A 24760-nucleotide genomic window follows, 5' to 3' on the forward strand; every position below is an offset into this window, starting at 1 on the left:
ACAAGTTAGAAAATAAATTAAATATATTTACGCAGAAATTTGTACTCAAAACATAACAAAGTGAGTATAAATTTCTAGTAGTTCAAATGAACAACACTAGTCAAAGATTGTAACCAAAATAGTGAACTGAAATTTTTTTCCAGTAGATCAAATCACCAATAAGAATAAGAAATGTAGTAATGACTTATTCCAAGTAGTTCAAATGCACATGAATGAAATGATGCATGAATGAAATGAAAAAATTGTTTAAAAGTCGGAAAACAGATCAGTTTATGCAAAACTTGGTACTCAAAACACAATGAACTGACTACATGTTTTCAGTAGTTCAAATGAACAATAATACTTTGAAATTATTGTGTTAGAAAAAAATTGTTTACGCAAAAGATCGTTTTAAAACACAGTAAACTGATTATAAATTCCCAGTAGTTCAAATGAACAATATTAGTTTTAGTGAATAAATTGTTACAAGTTAGTAAATAAATTAGTTAATCAACAATACTTTTAATAAAAACATAATTATGACAGAAGCAAATTTATGCAAAACTTTATAATCGAAACAATCAGTTGGCTATAGATTTCCAGTAGTTCAAAATAACAATATATTTTTAAAATACTTGTTACGAATTAGAAAAATAAAGTTTATGCTAGATTTTATAATCGAAACACAATAAACTAACTACATATTTCCAGCAGTTCAAATGAATAGCTACACTTTTAATAAAGAAATTGTCACAAGTTAAAAATAATTTATACAAAACTTTATGATCAGAATATAATGAACTGTAGATTTCCAGTAGTTCAAATGAACAATGTAGCTAAATAAAAAATTGTTATGAAAAAAATTAACAAACTTATATAACTATAATTAAAATACAATGAACAACTATTTACCTGCAGTAGCTCAAATGAACAAATATTATGTTAATAAAAAAGAATGTTCAAAATTAGAAAACAATCAGTTTATGCAAAAATGTTGAATCCTAACGCAATGAGTTATCTATAGATTTCCAGTAGTTCAAATGACCGATAATATACCTTTGATAAAAAAACGTTGTTGACAAACAAATTTAGTTTACGCAAAACTGTAAATCGAAACACAATGAATTGACTATAATTTTCAAGTAGTTCAAACGAACTATATACACAATGAAAAACCTTGTAATATATTTTTGTTCCTTAAAACTGGTGATGAGAATTATTTCAACGTGTATGTGCGATACCTTTTCTCAAACAAAAAAAAAATAAGAATCTCAAACGAGTAGGTAGCAAATTATGGAAAATATTATTACAACGAATATTCATTCAGTCACTTTGGTTCTGACGAGGATATCATGCTACATAAAGTAGATTAAAATTTTAATCTCAGGTACGGGTAGGGTTTTAAATAATATGTACAGAAAAAGCGAATGTATGCAACACTGTTTTACCTCTACAGCTGCAGAAAACTAGTGCAAATCTAAATTTTTCATGGTAGACGAGCCAAGATAAAATATTGTTGTTATCAGAACTATAATATAATTTAGAAACACTTCACTGACTGCTGATTTTTTGTCATCTATTTAATGAAAAGCTTCCGAATGAGATGGATTTGCACAAATTTTTCTGCAAGCTCGGTGAACTAGAATTTCGGATTGAGCTCTACCTATTCCCACCACTAGTTCGACTCGTTGGCGGAGTAGGGTTCAAATTATATATCCTTTGGCAAATTTAACCGTAAAACCTCAAACATTTATAAAAACGATTCGTTCGGCAGGCATTATTGACAACATAACGGCTGTCGAACGTTCTTGTAGAATATAGATCGTAATATTTAGCCTATTTACAAATATACAAGCTTGGGTACTAAATATGTTACATGACACTATTTTATTTAAGTTGGCACAACACTCGTGGGGCTGATATAGTCGATTTTAGAAATTATCGACATAGGAAGTCAGTAAAAATGCAGAGTTGATCCACTGCAGTAAGTTGTAACCTTTTAACGAGATAAAATAGAAAAGAAATTCTAGGCAAAATTTTTATCAAAATTATTATCAAAAACCTGATTGGTTAAATTAAAACATCCTCCATAATTGCAACCAATCAGATCCATCGATTTTAAATTTAGAATTTAGTTTCATTATCGATCACATGTTCAAGTGAAAAAGTTCAGTGTCCTTGTCCAGAATATCTACTTTTACAATCCACTTTAGAGATTACACCTTACTTCAGTGTTTCAGTGCACAACCAAGCAATGAAATAGCGGAAAACACAGTTAAGAGGGCTCTAAAGCAAATAGGCAACCAGCAATACATTTTTATGGATTTTATTACACAGTTTTTTGTGCATTAATTCGTATTAGATAATCTGTGTAATAAAATCTATAAAAATGTATTGCTGGTTGCCTATTTGCTGAAGAGCCCTCTTAAAATTAATTTGTTGCGTTTTAAATGAGCACAGTCCGCATAGGGCTTATTGTAGGAAACGTAGACAAATGATTGTACTCGAGCTTCACGATTAAAAAAATACAGTGTCAAGTCACATATAGATAACAAAAGGTGATTGTAAACTAGGGAAACTGACGGTCATTTTCGGTTAGATTTAACATTATCACAAGTAAACGTTTATTTTTTTCTTTTCTAATATTATTTATTAGGCCGTTTTATACAAAGGAAGTCAACTGAATGGAGAAAGTGCAAATAAAAAGTAGTGTAATATAAAAGATAAGTAAACAAAAAAATATTTTGTTGTAACGAGTTTGCTGATTAAAAAATAAAACAGCAAAAAAATGTGAAGAATTTCTTTCTGAAAAATTAATGTAACATAATACTATTTTTATGGAAGCTGTAACTTTAAGTGGGGATCAGTTTTTAGGGGTACACTTTCCCCTGATTACGAATATAATACTTGTGTACGCCAACACTGTAATACAAAATATGAATTGTAGGCAACCTACAGTGCATGTGAAGGGAGATAGTGCTGGTAACAGTGATGAAGCGAAGGGCGTTAGTTGTTCCCCAATTGGAGACAGTACATCTAATATGAATGTGAATTTGAATGTTTTTCATTGCTGGAAGCAATCAACACACTATATATTTTTTAAGGTATGAAAATTACTAAAAAAAGGTTACAAAAAATAAATTTTTTACAACGGAATTTGGGAAAATAAACTATTGATTCGTGTCTCTAGAGGTCAAAGGGAGCCTCTGTATAAATATGACCCTCACTCAAAGTTACACCCTGTATAAATAGTTCATGTTCCAAAAAGAATGGTTTTGATACATAATTAAAATTTTTATTAAATAAAAAACCATCGATTCTATTTACAAATTTTTTAAGACAAAAATTTGTTTTGAAATTTGATAGCCAACAATAAATATGTATGAAAATATTAGTTTCATAATATAATATGTTGATAAAAATTAGACTTTTTTCCATTTGAGCATTTGTTTCAATTAAATCTTAGAAAATAGAAATTTGCCGAACTCATTTGTATTATTTATATATGTATCTATTTACTATTTTGTGGTAATATTTCGATGATTTCGTTTTCACAGTTGCGGAGTCCGTATTGTATCATGTATGAAATAAATTGTGGCGTATATATCTAATTTTTAGTTCTTGTGTTGATATAATTCTTAGGATTATGATAGAACCTTTAAAAACGGTCATTACTTACCCTTGAGAGTGTCTAAATGGAAGCCGTGAGAAAAAAAATAAGTAAAGAGGGAGGTTGGACAAAAATAACTTTATTCTCAACAACAAAAACATTAAAATTAAAAAAAGCGCTTAGGTAAAAGTTCAACAATAGTCATTTAAAAAACGATTTAAGGTACCCATCAGATGAACGATATACATAGTTTAAAATGGCCGTCAGTTCTAAAGAGGTACATTGAATATAACAACAATTAATTGATAGATCTGAGCACCTGATACCTATGACTACCAAAAATTCTGGCCCAGTCTGGCGGCCTGCCGCGGACCGGGATGGACCCTGTATATATATATACACTTATCTACTATCTAACATCTCCATGAGCTCAAGAAAACATACAGCGTCTCAAAAACATTTAACAGCGATTAAGCGCTTAACCTAGGTTTAACGTCTCTTAGACATATAATAAAAACACCGATACATAAATAGATATACATAAACAAAATAAAGTGGATTGTCATTTTTTTTAATGGAAAAAACGCGGGAACGGCGCCGGTCGCGCGCAGGCCTCTAAATTTTAATCTAATATCATACATACAATAACATGTACAAATATTTCATTATAAGTATTAATATAGATAGATTCATAGTAATAGACTTTTTAAAAAGATCACAACACAGAGTTAATAGTACCCGCGTGCTTTCAGCACCCTCGGTACATTTGAGTTAAAAAACCAAGGAGGCCGCCCGCCGCCCCGGGGGCGCCCTGTGGCACATTTTTTTACATCCGTATCGTACAATTCAACTAGATTTTTTTTACAGGGTAGTAACTAATATCCTGTCGATCAATTGCGGCGCGCTCGAGAATAACGTGAATCCTAGGGTTAAAAAAACTTTACAAGATCCTTTCCGTTAAATTTTTTTTTAAAGAATATGGCAGTCCAAGAAATTTTCAGAGATTTTTTTATGGACACATGTAGTGAAAAGCACTAAACGTTTAGTGTGACAGAGCAGGAATATTTTGAGCTTTTGTACCGTCTAGCGTTCGAGAAAAATCTACAATATCCACCAGAACAATACCTGGCAATTTTGTTTTATTTTCTTCTTGAAAATGAAACTGTTTCACGTATTTTTACAGCGGAAAAGTTAATTTTTAGAAAATTCACTTTAACGCCCTCTATCAAATCTCTTATTCTGGAGCGCCCCGTATAACCGTCCCGTAACAGTACTCGTTAACCTATAATATAGTATTAGTAGCAATTTATTATTAAAATAATTCTTATTTGTAAATTTTTCTAACACCTACCTCCTACGATAACTAATTTGTTAATAAATATAAAAAGGAAGAGTTAAAAACACTCGCATTTTGAGCAAATCCACATATACTTTTTGTTTGGGCGGCAACGGGGCGGGCTAGGCGGTCTCATTGAAGTTATTATATTATTTATAATACGTATAGTTCATACAATAATTATTTATTATTATGGCCGTTTTGATATTTGATTATTAACACTTTGAGTTCAGATCTATTGCTCATATAGCTGACTTAACGAAAATGATACTCTAAAGCGTACGCCGGAAATACCACACCCGCAATATCGCGATAGATACACCGGAATCCGAATCCGGGGTGAGACTCCGGGGACAAACTCCGGGGAAAAACTCAGGGGACAAACTCCGGGCCCGACTCAAGAGACAGACTCCGGGGTCAAACTCCTGGGTTCGAATCCGGGAGCAAACTCCGAGGTCCAACTCCGGTTACGACTCCGGGGACAAACTCCGGGGTCCGACTCCGGGAACGAAGTTCGGGGTCAAACTCTGAGATCGGATTCCGGGCCATACTCTAGGGCACGACTCCGGGGTCACATTCCGGGGTCGTATTCCGACTGTGGGTCAAACTCCAGTGTGCGACTCCGGGGTCCGACTCCGGGTACAGTCTCCGGTGGGCTGACCTTGAAGTTTGACACCGGGGTCGAATTCCGGAGTTAGACTGCGGGGACAGACTCCGGGGTCCAACTTTGGGTTCAAACTCCGGCGCCAAACCCCGGGGATCGACTCCGGGGACATACTCCGGGGTCCGACTCCGCAAATCAATGCCTAATCTAATGAATGGAAATTATTAATAAATTTCTTGTATATTTATTATTGGATACAAGTATAATTTTAAATATACAGGGTGGATCTTGTTTCATTACCCATTATTAGCGTCCCAAAACCCACAGAAAGTTACAATTTTACAAATTGAAATTTGTATATAAATTTAACATTATTTTGCTACAGCTAACGCGATTTAAAAAAAATAATTAAAACTAGAAATTAATTTGGCATATTTCACCAAGATTTTCTTGTACTCTGACGTAAAATAAAAAAAAAATTGACATAAAAAATATGAAGACATTTTTCAATCAAAACTGGAAATGAAGAGTGCCTCGTATTCCAATGCAAACAAATAAAATTTAGGAAAAATTAAGGAAAAAACAAATCATTTCAAATGTCTTATCACTGTAATCACAAAAAGCTATATTCAAAGTTGCAAAAATCTAAAATAATGCCTAAAAAAGGTATTTTATTTATGTTTGGATCAGGAAGCATAGAAAAAACACTATGTCGACGTTTTGCCGTTTTGTTACGACCATCATCAGAGCTATTAGGTCACCTTCCAGATAGAAATTTTAATAAAACCAGTGTCTTGTATTATTTTTTTTGTGTTTTGTTTTCTACTTTTTTCAAAATTCGTTTTCATTATTTGTTGAATACCATCTTTGAGTTATACCAATGCGACCAAGGGTTAGGTGTTAACAATAGGAAAGATCAATATTCCCAATTTTATATTTAAAATGTCCCTATACAGGTGATTCACAACTTATCCAAAAAAAATTTGGGATTAGATGCGGCATAAGAAATGGAGTTAATATTGTAAAAAAAATTTTTGTAAAATCCTTATAGTTTTCGAGAAAAAAAATTATTGAAGTTATAGTACATTCAACCACTACATAGCTGGACAACTGTAGTCTCTAGCGTCATTCGCAATACGCGTGGAGAGCCATGTGACTCCTAATACTGAAATCCGTCGTTGCGGTAGTTTTTACCTGTTATCTGTGGTGTTTACAACAGTTTTTTAGTAGTTAGTGTCAAAAATAGTTTGCGTGTATAGCAACTCAGAGTTGATGGATGGAATTAATAAAGGCAAAAGCATTTGAATTTGCCGATATAAAATAGGTGCATTGTGCGAGGTCAGGTTTTACAGTGGACCAGTTTCCAGTGCCGTGCAGAAGAGTATTTTTAAATCAATTTCGAACTGCCCTTTTTGATTTTTTCTTTACAAAATTGTATTTGTAAGGGTCCCCTGTACATCCAGATTTTTTTTTTGATAATTCTGTATCACCCTGTATATATACTTATAAAATTTTTCACTCAATGCATAAACTGCTGAGGCAAGGAATAACAACCGAAGGTCACCAATCTACAAATTTTTTTTCCACTAAATTTTAATTTGTAAAAAATGGCAAAATACCAAATTATAGTGACCTGTCTTGCCCAATAATGATGCGCCATTTTTTTTTTAATATTCCAGATACAGTTACGAGACACCAAAGCGACAAAATAAACAACGGTTCACCCTGTATATGCTAAACTGTGTTTTAAATATAATAAATCGATTTTTCCACTCAACCCTGATAAGAACTTTCATCAGTCCGAAAAACTGTTGCAAATTAACTAAATAGTAATTATGACTTGTAATTTGTGTGGTACCGCAAGGACCTATTCTGGGACCCAGACCTTCCCTAGACCCGTATAAACGATCTAGGGGGGCGACGATATGTAATATATTTGAACTTGAAAATCATACAATGTTATTTTTGTTGCGAAGCTGGTATTTCTGGCGTACTTTATAAAATTTCTGAGCACTATTTTTTGAATACCAGATCGCTAATGGTAGCACGAGGCGCGCGCCCCCTGGGCGGGGGGCGCGGCTCCTTACATAGTGTCTCAGTCGACATTCGAAAAGGCACTAACGTTACGACACCGTAACGTAACACAACCCCTATTTTATATTAAATATAAATCTCTGTTAATATGTGGTTTGTAATTTGTACACTATTACTCTACCTATAATTTTTTTACCTACACTCTTCTAAAGTTTTGAATAACAAACATGTCTTTTTTTTTCATCTTCAAGAAATTATGTGATGTTCCTTCGATCTGACTCTTTAATTATTATAATATTATTAATTTTTTGATTGCCCTTTACCTGTTTTTGATTCGTTTAATGTAAAAGTTAGTTTCTGAGCTAGGACTAGGTACTAAAGGGGCTTGGCACGGAAAGTTCGTAGCTGGAGCACGAGGGGGCGTCTTTCTCTTTTCTCCTGACGGGCTCTGCGTCGGGCGGCCTGTGCGATTTCATGTGGGCACTACGACTTTTGATCTTTGTGAACACTCTGTCGATAAAAAAAAGAGCTTGTTTAGTTCGTACTGTGGAACAGCGAGGTCCAAAACTTTAGTGGTGCCAATCTGCGATTGATTTACATCGCATTATGAAACATAAAATGCAAAAAATTTACTTTACATATTGATGAGACTCCTCAAATTAAGAAAAAAGTTCTTCATGAGTCCAAAAATGAAAGTCCTAAAAATGCTTTTTTGAATATTATTCTCTCCTTTATAAGATATATAATATGATACTATGAACCAGAGCTATCCAGTAAAATTGATAGGCTAGATACAATTTTTGATCTCGTTTTTCTTAGGGTAGCATTTATCCATTTATAAAAACTAAAACTTGAAAGTTTAGACTGTTTTTCTAAAAAATAAATTTTCAACAGTACAAATGATACACAGAAATCAGTGTAAACAGTTTCTATGGCTCCTAGTGCGTATGCAACCAAGGAAGCGGAGGAAGTAGAGATCAGGACTGTAATGAGAAGTTTTTAAATTTGAGGAATTTTATGACAAAGTCAAGTTTCAGGTTCAGGATACTTTGTAGATAGCTCTGTGTACCGGGTGTTTTGAAAAAAGATACCTCAGATTTAGGGGCTTGTAGGACACAGAGAAATAAAGCCAATTTTCTTCTATGGCTTTAAAACTACGTTCTGGTTATATCTTTTACAAAATGCACTGTATTGAACTCAAATTTCGTACATGTAAGTTATTAATAGGCCAGTCAATTTGTCGAAAGTACCTCGATTTTTGCCAAAATTTAGCTCGGTAAACAAAAACATAAAAATTATGAAAAATTCCGTAGAATTGAATAAACTACTTTACCCCAACTGAATGTTAGGGCTCCATTTTCAAAATGGCGTCCAAAGTTCGAAAAAGTCACTTAATTAAAAAAAAATAACATTTTAGAAAAAAATGTTTTAGACAAAAGTTGTAGAACTTGTTATAACAAAAATTTTGAGGCCAGCCCGATGTCAAGTGATAAACAAATGTATTAGTTATTGTAAAAAATCGGCTAAAAATCACATTCTTTAAAAACTCCAAAATCTTTACAACGAAAGATTAAAAATACAAAAGTTTTTACAAAATGCGACATTTAGTCGTTTTTTTGCAATAACTTTGTTATCAATCAGTCTGAGCTCAAAATCTTTGTTCTACAACTTTTGTCTAAAACATTTTTAGTTTTCTTTTAATGAAAAGAATTTTTGCAAACTTTGCACGCCATTTTGAAAATGGAGCCCTAACATGTTCAACTGGAGTAAAGTAGTTGGTTCATTTCCACGGAATTTTCCTTAATTTTTACTTGTCTTTGTCTACTGAACTGTTGGCACGTAAAAATCTAATTTGATTGGACTATGAGGATTCTAAAAACATGAGTGATATTTTAAGGCCTATATTTTGAAGTTGAATTTAATAAACAAATACTGTCAAAATAAATGAACACTTTATATTTTGGACCTCACTATCTCGATATGTATTCTATAAAATAAAATAGTGGCTAAATTTGATTTTTTTTGTAAAAGTGAAGATAAGAAAAAGAAGCAGCCTGAGAAAAATGGAGTTTCATGCCACATCGTGGCAGTCCGTCGGCCGACCAATACCAAAATTCACATACGACTATTCCGGCATTATGATCGGCAATTTTTTTTTGTTGTGACGTGCTCACGTGCATCTGATTTATTTAAGGTTATGTTTACTGAACACGTGGGCAGACGTACATTTTCTTTCTGTTATCATATTCTAGTGAACATAGAGACAACAAAACTCCAGTAGCTTTAAGAAGTTTTGCAGAAAAATACAAAATATATAGAGCATGCTGAAACGAAAAAATAACGAACAAAGGTGTACAATTAATGGAAAATTTAACTAAAAATAGGTATCTCTCCGCAAGTTGCTTGAGAGATGAATAATCTTTGGGAATATAGCCGGGGGTCATAAGGCGGCAAGATGTGCATTTTGAAATTTGTTTAGTTAATTTGCTACAAAATATGTTCGGAATTTTATGTAGAAGTTAATTTTTAACATAGTCTTCCAATATGTTGTGCACGAATGGCATAAAAAATAAGGGCAGGCGCGTTCATACAAACTTTTCTTCAAAAATAAAGAAGATATACCCATTCCAGTAAATAAATGAAATACTTTTTATTCTTCTTGGAGTATTTTGATAAATTTAAATTTACCGCCATTATAGTGCAGCGACATCTATTAGACAATATAATAGAGGTTCCTCTAATTGTGGTTTTCCATGCAGTTTCCTTAAGAGGGGTCTATAGCAAATAGGCAACCAACAATACACTTTTATAGATTTTATTACAAAGTTTGTCTAAATATGAATTAATGCACAAATAACAGACTTTCCTCCATTCTAAAGCAGATTTTCTGTAAAATGGAGTTAATTTGAGACTCAAATTACATTTTGCTGCAGAGAAATTTGTAATTTACGAAGTCGCTAGTCGGCAAATTACAAATTTCTTTACGACAAAAAGTAATTTGAGTCTCAAATTAACTCCATTTTATAGAAAAATCTGCATTACAATGGAGGAAAGTCTGTTATTTATGCATTAATTCATATTTAGGCAAATCGTGTAATAAAATCTATAAAAATGTTCTGTTGGTTGCCTATTTGCTATACAGCCCTCTTAATTATTTTATGATCTGTGGCTTCCGAGTGTGTCGTTTGCCACACCAGCTACAGATGGCGCACTAGACCGCTGCTGCCGACTGAAGACATAATAAAATCCTCTTATTTATTTACTCGTATGGATATAAAGCTCTAAAGGATGGTAGTAGATATTAAATTTGTCATCTAGACACTAAGAGAAGCACCAATTGAAAAAGTTTCTATACTATTAAGGACAAAAGTAACTTCTGTTTAATTTTAATTAATCGAACTGCTTTCAAGAAATTCAGGGACATACAGGATGTTAAAGAGAAGTGTTGAAAATATCGAAAGGAAAGAGTACTCTCAAAAATTAGAAAAAAAAGTTCGTATTGGCCCACGACAAAAAAAATATTTTGTGATCGAGTTATTTTTCCATTTTCAAGGTCATTTGAAAGTCAAATCGCCCTCTCGAAGTTCTCAGGTTGGTAACTCGTCAGGATAGCAAGATATCGGGAAAATGACATTTAAAAAAGTTGTTTGGATCATCGGAGACCACGACCTAATGACCTCAGATTTGACCTTACATAACCACCACCACGACTATTGGTGGTGGTTCCATAAAACGTGACAACAGAATGACGCTGCAACACTTAAAATAATTTAGTATAAATTGTGAGGTTTTACAGAAGTTTTGATCGATGATGCTGCAAAATAGAAACAAGAGTTAACCTTGAAACAACCTTGAACTTGACCCTCAAGGTCAAACCCAAGGAAACCAGACGATGGTCCCAAAGCGGCACAAGTAAAAAAAAATAATAAAGGATGATTTTCTTTTAAAGCACGCCCTATGACCCGCCCGCTACACCCCCACACGAACTAAAAATACCTTTCTCCGCACACTGGATGTTGTATTTTCGGAAAGTAACGGACAGTATTAGCACGTAAGCAGAGGACGCAACACACCGATCATTTACCTTAAGTATTTTTATGACGGTTCGTGTACACTTACTTCCCGCATATCTTGCAGGGGTACTCGTCCGTGGAGTCGGGGTGGCAGACGGTGGAGCTGGCGGGCGCCGTCCTCTTGTCCGGCGCGGCGGACGGCGACGGCGTCGGCGAGTTCCTGGCCGTGCCGCCGTGGATCCGTATGTGGCCGTTCAGCGCCGCTCTGGAATTAAAACTCTGAAAAAGAAAGTTATAATGTTAACATTTAAACGGAAAATTAGCGTGGTAAGTTGTATCAGTGTACTGTCGACGTTGCCAGTTTTTGCCTCTTTAAAATAACTGTCAGAGATCGACAGCGGAAAATAATAATTTAGTAAAGCATATTGCTTCGTATAGCTTAGCTGCGTGTTACTTTAAAGTCACCATGTTGTTTTGATATCGATGTGGACGAAGTGCCGAACATCACTTTACAATTTTTACTAAATTTTAGTCAAATTCTGACCTATTTTTTGTTCCACTTTGTATTTGATGACTTATAAGGAGAAAAGTAGCAACAAATTGAGGGATTAACAATTAAAAAAATATATCTTACAGCTGAGCATTCGGGAAATTCGCAGACGAATCCTCTTGGCTCCGGAACGGGCATGGGGGACCCGCTGTCTGCGATCTACAAAAAAAAAGAAAAAATACATTTCCGTGCTAGGAACGCTAAGAACAGTAATTTACCCCCAGCAATTTGGCATCTGGGTAGAGCTTCTCGTCCATGTCGGATTCCGAACCTTTCAAATAGCTGTTCCTCCGCTCCCGCATCTGTTTCAACCTGCGGTACTCGTCAGCGCACACCTTCTTCCAGACGTAGTAGAACTGCACGCATTGTTTTATGGTTTTTGTCCGAATCTAGAGCGCGAAAATAAAAATATATGAGTGATGTAAACGTGTTTAGTCATTTCTCAAAATTACTAATATTTGTACTTTATGAGAAGCGCTGTTCACATGGAAAGGAACCATTTACGCGTGCGCACCACCGAATTACGAGTTTGCCACGTCATATGTCAAGGAATCCATTTAGAAGAAGACTTAAATCTTTTAGTTTCACACTACGTGCCAAATTTACATAATCTTAGAAAACAGTTTACAATAATTTTGCTAGAAATGTCTAAAAATGACTGAGATGTTGATCACAATGTCAGAAATTAATTTTGATTTAGTTTTTTAGACCTACGGTAAGATTTCAGGTAGAAATATTTCCAAAATTTGTTTCTAACTATCTAATTTAGAAAATGACATCTTTTCATCACGATATTTGATAACAAATTCGACAATGTTTACCGGATATAAATATGTCGGCATCAGTCTTGTAACCGCTTATGAATTCTTCGCCACTCGAGGAACTGTCACCGTCGATGGATTGTTCAAGGGCTTGTTTTTGTTTATGTTTAAAATACGAAATATGTTATCTTTTCATGGTTAAGTTTAAGCCTGTGCGTGAAAGACCATCATTATCGCACTTTTGTAAACACTTCCTTACACGGTCATTTTCGGTAAAAAGTAAACTGATAGGATAGAGGAACGCACAGGGAAACGTCCCTGCTAACGGAACAAAACTAAAGGCCCCGGAAGCAACCGCAGCGTTCAATTGATGAAACAATAATAGCCGTGTGGCTTTTATTATTATAATTATTGTTATTATTGTTTTGATAGAAAAGTAGTGAACAGGTTGTTAGGGCTGACAGTGGCTAACCGTTACTTGCTTAAAAAAAAGGAAGGGAAAAATATACTATGCGTGACCCCTTTCGAAAAAGCTTTCGACGGCGCCCGTGCCCGGGCCGCTTTCTTTGGGCACCGATATTCGCCGTGCGCGTTTTTTCGCTTAACAGGACCAGTACAAGGCAGACAAATCACCGTAATTACCTCTTGAGCTATGCTGCGAAAGTCTTTATCATATTTGAGCAGAGCCTTGTGGAAAATGTCGGTTTCCACCGACGACCATTTGTCAGTTTCGCTGTATTGATAGGCCAGCAGCGGGTGGTCCGTCGGGAGGTTGGGGGAGGGCTGCATCAGCCGCAACATGGCGTCCTGTTAATGTAACAGATCAAGTTTACATCCGGAAATGTGTTCGTCTTCGGTCGAAGTTATAATTTAATGCAACTAGTTTGGGGGATGGGGTGGTTCGGGGGGGCCGTGCGGTGACTACCGCGTAAGCAATTTGGATAGGAGAGGGACGTCTACTTGCGATATTTATTGCCGCAATAAATTAAAATTTGAAAATCAGTTTTGTTGCATGTACAAAATTTTTTATTGAAGGGTACAGTATTTGAGTTTTGTATTCTGCTATTTCTGATAACTCTCGCAAGAAATGTCAGACATAAACTGAAAAAAAAAAATGTGCAATAGAAACAATAATTTGTATTTGTATTTGTGTAAAAGAACATTGACATGTTTTTGCGACCGTTATTACCCAATAAATGTCGCAAGTATTTCAACTAAGCGAGATCTCATCTATAGACAAGTATGTCAGAACTTTCGGTTAATATGAAATTCTTTCAAAGTCCACTTGCGACATTTATTGCCCCAATAAATTCGAATTAGAAATTCGCGTATTTCTTTTGTTGCATGCACAAAACTTTTGATCGAAGGGTACAGTATTCTTTGAGTTTTGTATTGTGCTATTTCTGATAACTCTCGCAAGAAATGTCAGACATAAACAGAAAAAAAAATTGTGGAAGAATAGTAACAATAATTTGCATTAAGTATTTGTGTAAAAGAACATTGACATAGTTTTGCGAAATTTAATGCGCAATAAATGTCGCAAATATTTCAACTAAGCATCTCTTTTGGAAAGAGATCTCATCTATAGACAAGTATGTCGGAGCTTTCGGTTAATATAAAAATTTTTCAATGTCACTTGCGACATTTATTGCCCCAATAAATTCGAATTAGAAATTCGCAGATTTGTTTTGTTGCATGCACAAAACTTTTGATTGAGGGGTACAGTATTCTTTGAGTTCTACTATTTCTGATAACTCTCGCAAGAAATGTCATAAAGATGCAAGTATTTCAACTAAGCATCTCTTCTAGAAAGAGATCTCATCTATAGACAAGTATGTCAGAACTATCGGCCAATATGAGATTCTTTCAATGTCCACTTGCGACATTTATTGCCTCAATAAATTCGAATTAGAAAATCGCATATTTGTTTTGTTGCATGCACAAAACTTTTGATTGAGTATTCTTTGAGTTTTGTATGGTGCTATTTCTGATAACTCTCACAAGAAATGTCAGACATAACAGAATTTTTTTTTGTGGAAGCATAGAAGCAATAATTTGCATTAAATAATGTATGTAAAACAGCAGTAACATGTTTTTGTGACAGTTATTGCGCAATAAATGTCGCAAGTATTTCAATTATGCATCTCTTTCGGAAAGAGATCTAATCGTATAGCTAATCTATAGATAATAATTATATCAGAACATTTGTTAATATGAAATTATTTCAATGCCCACTTGCGACATTTATTGCCCAAATTCGAATTAGAAGTTCGCATATTTCTTTTGTTGCATGCACAAAACTTTTGATCGAAGGGTACAGTATTCTTTAAGTTTTGTATTGTGCTATTTCTGATAACTCTCGCAAGAAATGTCAGACATAAACAGGAAAAAAAATGTGGCAGAATAGTGACAACAATTTGCATTAAGTATTTGTGGAAAAGAACATTGACATATTTTTGCGAAATTTATTGCGCAATAAATGTCGCATGTATTTCAACTAAGCATCTCTTTTGGAAAGAGATCTCATCTATAGACAAGTATGTCGGAGATTTCGGTTAATATGAAATTTTTTCAATGCCACTTGCGACATTTATTGCCCCAATCGATTCGAATTAGAAATTCGCAAATTTGTTTTGTTGCATGCACAAAACTTTTGATTGAGGGGTACAGTATTCTTTGAGTTCTACTATTTCTGATAACTCGCGCAAGAAATGTTAGACATAAACAGAAAAAAAAAAATTGCGGAAAAATAGAAATGACAATTTACTTAAGTACTTATGTAAAAGAACATTGAGATGTGTTCGCGACAGTTATTGCGCAATAAATGTCGCAAATATTTCAACTAAGCATCTCTTCTAAAAAGAGATCTCATCTATAGACAAGTATGTCAGAAGTATCGGCCAATATGAGATTCTTTCAATGTCCACTTGCGACATTTATTGCCTCAATAAATTCGAATTAGAAAATCGCATATTTGTTTTGTTGCATGCACAAAACTTTTGATTGAGTACTCTTTGAGTTTTGTATGGTGCTATATCTGATAACTCTCACAAGAAATGTCAGACATAAACAAAAAAAATGTTTGTGGAAGAATAGAAACAACAATTTGCATTAAGTATTTGTGTAAAAGCACATAGACATGTTTTTGCGAAATTTATTGCGCAATAAATGTCGCAAATATTTCAACTAAGCATCTCTTCTAAAAAGAGATCTCATCTATAGACAAGTGTGTCAGAACTATCGGCCAATATGAAATTCTTTCAATTGTCCTCTTGCGACATTTATTGCCCCAACAAATTCGAATTAGAAATTCGCGTATTTGTTTTGTTACATGCACAACAAACTTTTGATCGAAGGGTAAAGTATTCTTTGAGTTTTGTGGTGCTGTTTCTAATAACTCTCGCAAGAAATGTCAAACATAAACAAAAAAAATTGTGGATGAATAGAAACGACAATTTGCATTAAGTATTTGTGTAAAAGCACATAGACATGTTTTTGCGAAATTTATTGCGCAATAAATGTCGCAAGTATTTCAACGAAGTATCTCTTTTGTAAAGAAATCTCATCTAAGATAAGGTAAGAACTTTTGGTTAAAATGGAATTCTTATGAGGTTCACTTGCAACATTTATTGCCGCAATAAATTCAAACTGCACGAAACTCGCAAAAAAAATTGTTATCGTTATATATCGTTTTTTCCTCGGACTTTTAAAAGTATTACATTATTTTTGATAACTCTCACAAGAAATTCCAGAACAAACCAACACTTGCAATAAATGTCGCAAGTATGTCAGCTCGTCAACACCAATTCTTTGCACCTAACCGCGGTAAATGCATTTTACAGTAAAAACGTTAGATTGTCTTGAAAAAAAAAACAAAAATGTGTGAAAAAAATACTTGGTGACTTACGTGGATGTTGCCCCCGCACATGTGCAGCAGGTGCATCGCGTACTCCTTGTTCCGTCCTCCGCCAGGGACTGCAGCGCAGCACGCGAAATCCAGATACATGTCAACTGCACATATTCAATGCTAACATGCCTGTTGGTAAGCCACTCCGTGGCTTAGGCAACAAGCCACTCATTTTTAAATTAGGCCAATAAACGACAACAATCAGATTTAGTAAACATTCTGTTAGCGATATCTGCAGTACAGTTATATGAGACGGTTGCTGTCACGTTTCCAAGGAAAAATATCCAAAGAGACACATCTAAAACATTTACCCATTGTCGACACGATAAATTGGCCAAGAATTGGAAGATATTTTTCCTTACAAACCGACTGTGACACGATAAGAACTTCTGAATAAATTACCTTCACTGTCGGTGCAGTTATTAATACCGGGATCCCAGAGCAGATCCTCATAAGTCGGTTCCGGGTTGGCTCTATTTGGAGCGGATGTAAAAGGGGGTATGTTGCATTGGAACTGGGCTCCTATATTGACGTGAGGGGTCGAGTCCGTTTCCGGTATGGGTTCGCTGCTCCAACTTACCCCGTCATCGTCTGGAACAATAGAGGTAGTTGGATAAGTCCCTACCTTCCTTCAGATCCCGCAGCAAACTTACTCTTGTTCTTCAAATTGGAATAAAGTCCCGTTCCTATTCTTTGGGGGTTGAGTATCGGCTGAGGAGTGTACGGAGCGGACCCTTGGGGTTTACTTCTCGTCGCCCTCAGCTTGGACTGGTGGAAGACGGGCAGCTGCAGGGGTTCCGTCCTAGGCCTTTTCCTTGACGTCCGCACAGGACTAGCTGGAATCCTAGCAGAGGAAAACAATAAATTGGACAACATGTTGGTACGATAAACTACTTCAAGTATTATTACACCAGGAAAATTAGCGAAAAAAGTACTATCCGCGAGATTATTGTAAAATTGTCTAAAGGGACATAATACAAGACATCTCTCATCTCGTGAGTCAAAAACTTTTATTAGCTAACTTTTCTATTTAAACAAATAAGTGAGGAAAACAGTTTTTTCACTTTGCAGGAAAAACCATCAATTTTAGCGAAAAGTGACTCCCAGACAGCTTGTAGAGAGTAAAATTACCTACAAAATGAGACTTGTTAAATTAAAATCGTGTAATAAACAAAAAAGTTATTGCAAAAAACCAAGAAAAGTGCCCATTTTTTAATTTGTTTATAACTATCGCATTTATTGTTAAAATTTTATAAAACCTATGACAAATTGAGGGTTTTGTCATACTTTAAAAGTGTGCCAAAAGTGGGCGCTGTAGGTGCAATAGTTTTCGCACAATTCTATTTATTTATAACGGAGGCTCCAAAACTTATGAACTTTAAGCCTCTGTACAGGCGTCAATTTTCAACCAAACATGATTCTGAAAGCGTCATTGTAATCTTAAAGACGTAATTAAGCGACCTATTAAAAGATATCACCGATTTTTTGACATTAACATTCTCAAATTGTGCATTAAAAAAACGTGCGTTTTTTACTTATAAACAATTTGAATAAAATTGTTGCTATTTATGCTACCTCACCGAAAATAGATGCAATGGATAGCTGGCAAAAAATACATTTTTTTTTAAAAAAAAGTACCCTCTACGACCAACAGGAGCCAAGATAAGATTTTTTTTCTTAAATCGTAGCGCAATTGTTTATAAATATTAAGATTTGAATTTTTCGCAAAATAAAGTTTACGACGTAAACTACGATTTCCCGTGAATTGCATTGAAAAATGTGGAAAATTAACGAACCCTTTAAAGAGAAGGTACTCGCTAAGTAAAGTGGTGTGGGAGAAGCTCGTCCAAGCGAGTCCCGCGCGCGAGAAAAGTTCAAATTGATGCGCGCTGTAAATTTTGCAATATCTCGGCTTCTATTCATCGTAGAAACTTCTTTTTTTAAACTGGGGTAGCTCGATGAAAAAATAACAATGGGCATATTTACGAATTCGTAGAATAACCCTGAACCCCAGAATAAATGCATCTTTTATACTTAATTTTTTTTAATTTGCAAATATCACAAAAATTATTGTTAAACGAAATATTAATTAAAATTTCAATTTCGGAATTATTTTACTATTATTAAATAAATAAATGAAGCTATCGTTCATTTAAAAAGTTATTTTTTTACATATTAAGGCAAAGTAAACTTGTTTTTTTTCAATATTTTGTTAGTTACGATTTAAAAAAGTAAAAATTCACAAATTATTTTCAAATTATTATTTATTGTTAAAAGATTTAAAAAATAATAAAAAGCATTTGAATTTATTATCAAAATTAAAAAATATCAATAAAAATAATGCGGTCGATAAAATTACATTTTTTTATTATATTTACAAATTTTATACAAAAAAATTTTTGCAACATAATAAAAATTAATTCAAAAAATATTAATCACAACCATTTTGAATAATAGATATATTGCAATACAGGGTGTTCCTAAATAAGTGTCGCAACGGAAAACTGTAAATTCCTCTTGAAAAAAGAAACATTATTTTCCTCTTCCATTTTTCTCTCCGGACTTTCATTTTCGAGATACACGGTGTCCAAACTTTAATTTTTTTTTAGTTTTTCGCCAATATCTTAGGAATCGTTTGAACTACAGGACTGAGCTTTTGTACACACATTACCACTATTAATAGCTACTTTTTCGCACCCTTCTCGAGTTCATTGGACATGCCAGTGGTGGAGATTTTAAGGTATGGTAAGGGTTCCCGCCCCCCTAAATTTTACGCCACTGGAAAAATTGACTTTTGACAACAAATTTTAAAGCGCCAATGAATTTTATACAACAAAAGTTCTCTTTGTTCATTGCTCTAAAGTCAACCGTTTTCAAGAAAAATGACTTTGTGAACAAAAGCAAACATTTTGCTAACGTTTCGAAAAAAATGTTTCTTATTTCAAGAGGAATTTACAGTTTTCCGTTGCGACACTTATTTAGGAACACCCTGTATAATACAACAATTTAAAATTTAATTTTTTTTCTATTTTTATGAGAAATAATTTGAAAATAATTTATGAATTTTTACTTTAATTTTACATTTAAATCGTAATTAAATATCTAACAAAATATTGAAAAAACAAATTTATTTTGCCTTAATATGTAATAAAAATAACTTTTTAAATGAACAATTTATTTATTTAATAATAGTAAAATAATTCCGAAATTGAAATTTTAATTAATATTTCGTTTAACAATAATTTTTGTGACATTTTTCTAAATTAAAAAAAATTTAAGTATAAAAGATGCATTTTTCTGCGGTTCATAGCTCTTCTACGAACTCGTAAATATGCCCATTGTTATTTTTTCGTTGAGCTACCCCAGTTTTAAAAATAGAAGTTTCTACGATGAACAGAAGTCGAGATATTGCAAAATTAACAGCGCGCATCAATTTGAACTTTTCTCGCGCGCGCGACTCGCTTGGACGAGCTTCCCCCACCACCACGCCGGACATTTTACTTAGCAAGTACCTACTCTTTAAAGGGCTCGTGAGTCGTTAATTTTCCACATTTTTCAATGCAATTCACGGGAAATCGTAGTTTACGTCGTAAACTTTATTTTGCGAAAAATTCAAGTCTTAATGTTTATAAACAATTGCGCTACGATTAAAAAAAAATCTTATATTGGCTCTGTTGATCGTAGAGGCTGATTTAAAAAAAATTGTATTTTTTTGCCAGCTATCCATTGTATCTATTTTCGGAGAGATAACATAAATAGCAACAATGTTATTCAAATTGTTTATAAGCGAAGAACGCACGGTTTTTTAATGCACAATTTGAGAATGTTAATGTCAAAAAAAACGGTGATATTTTTTAATAGGTCGCTTAATTGCGTCTTTAAGATTACAATGACGCTTTCAGAATCATGTTTGGATGAAAATTAACGCCTGTACAGAGGCCTAAAGTTCACAACTTTTGGAGCCTCCGCTGTAAACAAATAGAATTGTGCGAAAACTATTGCACCTACAGCGCCCACTTTTGGCACACTTTTGAATTATGACAAAACCCTCAACTTGTCATAGGTTTTATAAAATTTTAACAATAAATGCGATAGTTATAAACAAATTAAAAACTGGGCACTTTTCTTGTTTTTTGCAATAACTTTTTCGTTTATTAACCGATTTTAATTTAACAAGTCTCATTTTGTAGATAATTTTACTCCATACAAACTATATCAAAGTCACTATTCGCGAAAATTGATGGTTTTCCCTGCAAAGTGAAAAAACTGTTTTCCTCACTTATTTGTTTAAATAGTAAAGTTAGCTAGTAAAAGTTTTTGACTCACGAGATGAGAGATGTCTTGTATTTATGTTCCTTTAGACAATTTTACAATAATCTCGCGGATAGGACTTTTTTCGGGTAAAAATCTTATTTGCTTGGCCTATATGGAATCTGTATCTAAATAGATGTTTAAGTGACCACAGTTAATGGAGATAGACCTCAGGGAACTCTTCTAGGTCCCATTCACTTCACTATTTATAATCAACTCTCTGGCAAGTAGTCTTCAAAGATGGTACAGTTAGCATGATTAAAAAAAATAATAAATCAATTCCATGATCTACTTACGTTGTGGGGCTGAGAAAAACGTCGTTGCTCTCCTCCTTCTTAACTTCTACGACTTGCTTAGGCCTAGTGATGATCTGTTTCGTTGGTATGGCGCATTGTACTGTCTTTATCACCTTTTGTACTTTATTCTTGTCGTCGTTCTCCTGCGTGACTATCTGGGTGTTGGTAAGGACGAAGTTCTTCGCCTGGAAGGTGTTCCCCCCGGTCTGGATGAGCTTTATCTCGCCGTTCGCGTCCACCAGGATCCCGGCGAAATTCGAACTGTTCAGTTCTATGAGGCCGTTGTTGCTTATAAGCCTGAGCGGGACGCCGTTGAATTCGAACTTTTTCTTCGAGACGAAGTCCTTCGGGCTGCTCGACAGCAGGGGATCGTCCGAGTTTGGAAGCATGACGCCGTTGCACCAGTTATTGGACATGGAGAAGGTCGAGGTGTTCGGCGAAGGGGAGAACGTCGTCGATGGAAGAGGAGAGGGGTCGGAAGTCGTCACGATGCTGGATATCGGGGATGGCACCGGGGTTAGTCCAAGCGGACTCTGGGGCGTTGGGGAGTTGGTGAGGGGGTAAATTGGTTCTCCTGGCAGTACCTCTTCCAGGGCTTCCTCAACGGCCGCCGAGCTCGACATTGTCGAGGTGAAGAATGCCGCAGACAGAGGGGACGACGCCTGAGGCGGGTCGTACATCCCTGAGAGATACACGAATGTTTACTTATAACAAAATTAAAAAATATATGAATTTTGGAAATGTGCATACCAAATTACACTTGGAGAAAAAAAAAATTGTTACCTAGACTTTTATAAGTGGAAATGGTAAAAGGGCTTATAATAAACCTAAAAAAAATAAATGCGTGAGCAGGGGCGGCGGAGGGTTGATTTGGGGGATTGAAAAGTTAAGAAAAATTGTCTCATTGGGATTTCTGGCGAAAGTTGACGTCACACAAAAAAAGTATCTAACACGAAAGTTGTAGATCATGCAAAAATCTATAACTTTTGTAGAAGTCATCAAAATTTCCGAGAAAAATGCGTAAAACAGGTTTTTTTCTGATTTTTCGTTTTTTATTTCTCATTTCCGCAAAAAATCAATTTAATTTTGACGAAACTTGGTGAAAGTATACCTTTCTCTGGCTTAAATAATTTCCAATTTTTTTAGATAAACGAATTAAGAAGCTTCCGAGATATTCATTTTTTTCGGCCTGAAACACTTTTTCTTCAAAGAAAAATTCTACTTAAAAAAATCATCGTACAGAGTTCTGCCGGTAATCATTTTTATCGTTTTGACATATACTTTTTGGTGAAATAAAAAAATCTGTAATAACATTTCCAAAACATGCTCAAAAATGCAAAAAAATAAAAAATTACTTGCAACAATGAATTTTTCAGATATTGTTGATAATTTGTTTAAATTAAAAAACATTCAAAAACTGATTACACCATTCAATTCTACGGAAAAAAATAAAAAAAACTGTGTCTCATTGTTTGACCCAAAACTTTATTTTTGTACAGTATTGCTATAAACATCTAAGTCGAATTACAAATGCACAAATAATAAATTATCTCTGGACGATTTGAGATTTCAGCAATACAAAGTATTAACAGCAGAGTCTACTGTTGACGCGAAATCGGAAAACCTGAAAAATTTTGCAAAATCGTTTAATTTTTTTTCTGGCTTTATTTGAAAACGAATTTTAAATAAATTGCATATTTACAATGCCACATTATTCGCTCTATCCAGTGGCGTCAACATTTTTGCAATTCCACGTTTCGTTTTCGACGGGCCATCATCAGATTAATTTTTTTAAATATATCGCTGCTATTTTTATGACAAAATCTAGTCATTTTTAATTCTGTATTAGGTGATATTACTATTGTAAAAAAGGTTTTTAGCTATCATTAAAAAATTTTCCTGAGTACGGCTCTGAACGTTTTCAAAATACCTGTATCTATTAGAGAGAGAGAGGGGGGGAGAGGAGAGAAAGGAGAGAAAGGAGAGAAAGGAGAGAAATGAGAGAGAGGAGAGAGAGGAGAGAGAGGAGAGGAGAGAGAGAGGAGAGAGGAGAGAGAGAGAGAGAATAAAAGTCAATACATCACAAAATATCCAACAATTTTTTTAATCCATAATTTAAAAAGTTGTACCTAATAAAAAAATAATACGAATTTATGAAATATTTTATTATTTCTAATTAGTATTGCTAATAGTAGTAAAAAACCGTTGGATATTTTGTGCAGTATTGACTTTTATACTGTTATGACTTCATCCAATAGATATTTTGAAAGCGTTCAGAGCCGTACTCAGGAAAACTTTTAAATGATAGCTAAAACAAGCTAAAATTTAAGCGAGTACAATAGTAATATCCTCTAATTCAGAATTAAAAATGACTAGATTTTGTCATAAAAATAGTAGCGACGTATTTAAAAAAATTAACCAGATGATGGCCCCTCGAAGACGAAACGTCGGATTGCAAAAATGTTGACGCCATTGTATAGAGCGAAAAAAGTGGCATTGTAAATATGTTATTTATTTTAAAATTCGTTTTCAAATAAAGCCAGAAAAAATTACACAATTTAGCAAAATTTCGGGTTTTTCCGGATATCTCCGGAACTACTCGGAATTTTAAAACTTTCTAAACGGCATATTGTTAGGTATAAAAAATCACAACTTTTTTCAAATTTGAGCCACCCCGTATCTTTTACCGTTTCCTAGATACCAATGCTATCCCATCCTTATCTTGGACACACTGTATATCTATGAATTCATCAAGCTTTAAAAAAAATAAGTACAATAATCGATCCTACGCAAAAAAAATTATTTATTTTATTTATTCACTATTCGACTTATGTTTATGGCAATACTGTTTAAAAATAGTTTTGGGTCAAACAATGACAGTTTTTTTTTTATTTTTTTTCCGTAGAATTGAATGGTGTAATCAGTTTTTGAATGTTTTTTAATTTAAACAAATTATCAACAATTACTGAAAAATTCATCGTTGCTAGTCATTTTTTACTTTTTTGCATTTTTGAGCATGTTTTTGAGCAGTGATTAAAATTTTTTTTATTTCACCAAAAAGTATATGTCAAAACAAAAAAAATGATTACCGGCAGAATTCTGTACGATGATTTTTTTAAGTAGAATTTTTCTTTGAAAAAAAGTGTTTCAGGTCGAAAAAAATAAATATCTTGGAAACTTCTTTATTTTTTTATCTAAAAAAATTTGAGGTTATTTAAGACAGAGAAAGGTATACTTTCACCAAGTTTCGTCAAAATTAAATAATTTTTGCGGAAATGAGAAATAAAAAACGAAAAATCAGAAAAAAACTTGTTTTTCGAATTTTTCTCGGAAATTTTGAGGTTATGTTAAAAAGTGAC

General features: G+C 34.0%; 1 protein-coding gene across 5 annotated transcripts in view; it reads right to left on the bottom strand.

The window, feature by feature from the left end:
• Window positions 1-6979: 6979 nt before the first annotated feature.
• LOC108917312 (serine-rich adhesin for platelets) overlaps window positions 6980-24760 on the bottom strand; it is a 305787-nt gene continuing 288006 nt past the window's right edge. For 4 of the 5 annotated variants that reach the window (XM_018723857.1, XM_018723854.1, XM_018723856.1 and 1 more), the window contains 9 exons: window positions 21402-22083; window positions 17448-17638; window positions 17197-17385; window positions 16795-16898; window positions 13530-13694; window positions 12345-12515; window positions 12211-12285; window positions 11683-11855; window positions 6980-8073 (listed from right to left, as the gene is read on the bottom strand). In XM_018723857.1, coding sequence (XP_018579373.1) covers window positions 7932-8073; window positions 11683-11855; window positions 12211-12285; window positions 12345-12515; window positions 13530-13694; window positions 16795-16898; window positions 17197-17385; window positions 17448-17638; window positions 21402-22083 — 1892 coding nt within the window. In that variant the 3' untranslated portion in view covers window positions 6980-7931. Of the gene's footprint in view, window positions 8074-11647; window positions 11856-12210; window positions 12286-12344; window positions 12516-13529; window positions 13695-16794; window positions 16899-17196; window positions 17386-17447; window positions 17639-21401; window positions 22084-24760 lie in introns of all 5 variants that reach the window. The other variant, XM_018723858.1, reaches the window with a different exon arrangement.

Source organism: Anoplophora glabripennis, unplaced genomic scaffold (assembly GCF_000390285.2).
Source record: "Anoplophora glabripennis isolate ALB-LARVAE unplaced genomic scaffold, Agla_2.0 scaffold22, whole genome shotgun sequence".
Taxonomy (NCBI): Eukaryota; Metazoa; Arthropoda; class Insecta; order Coleoptera; family Cerambycidae; genus Anoplophora; species Anoplophora glabripennis.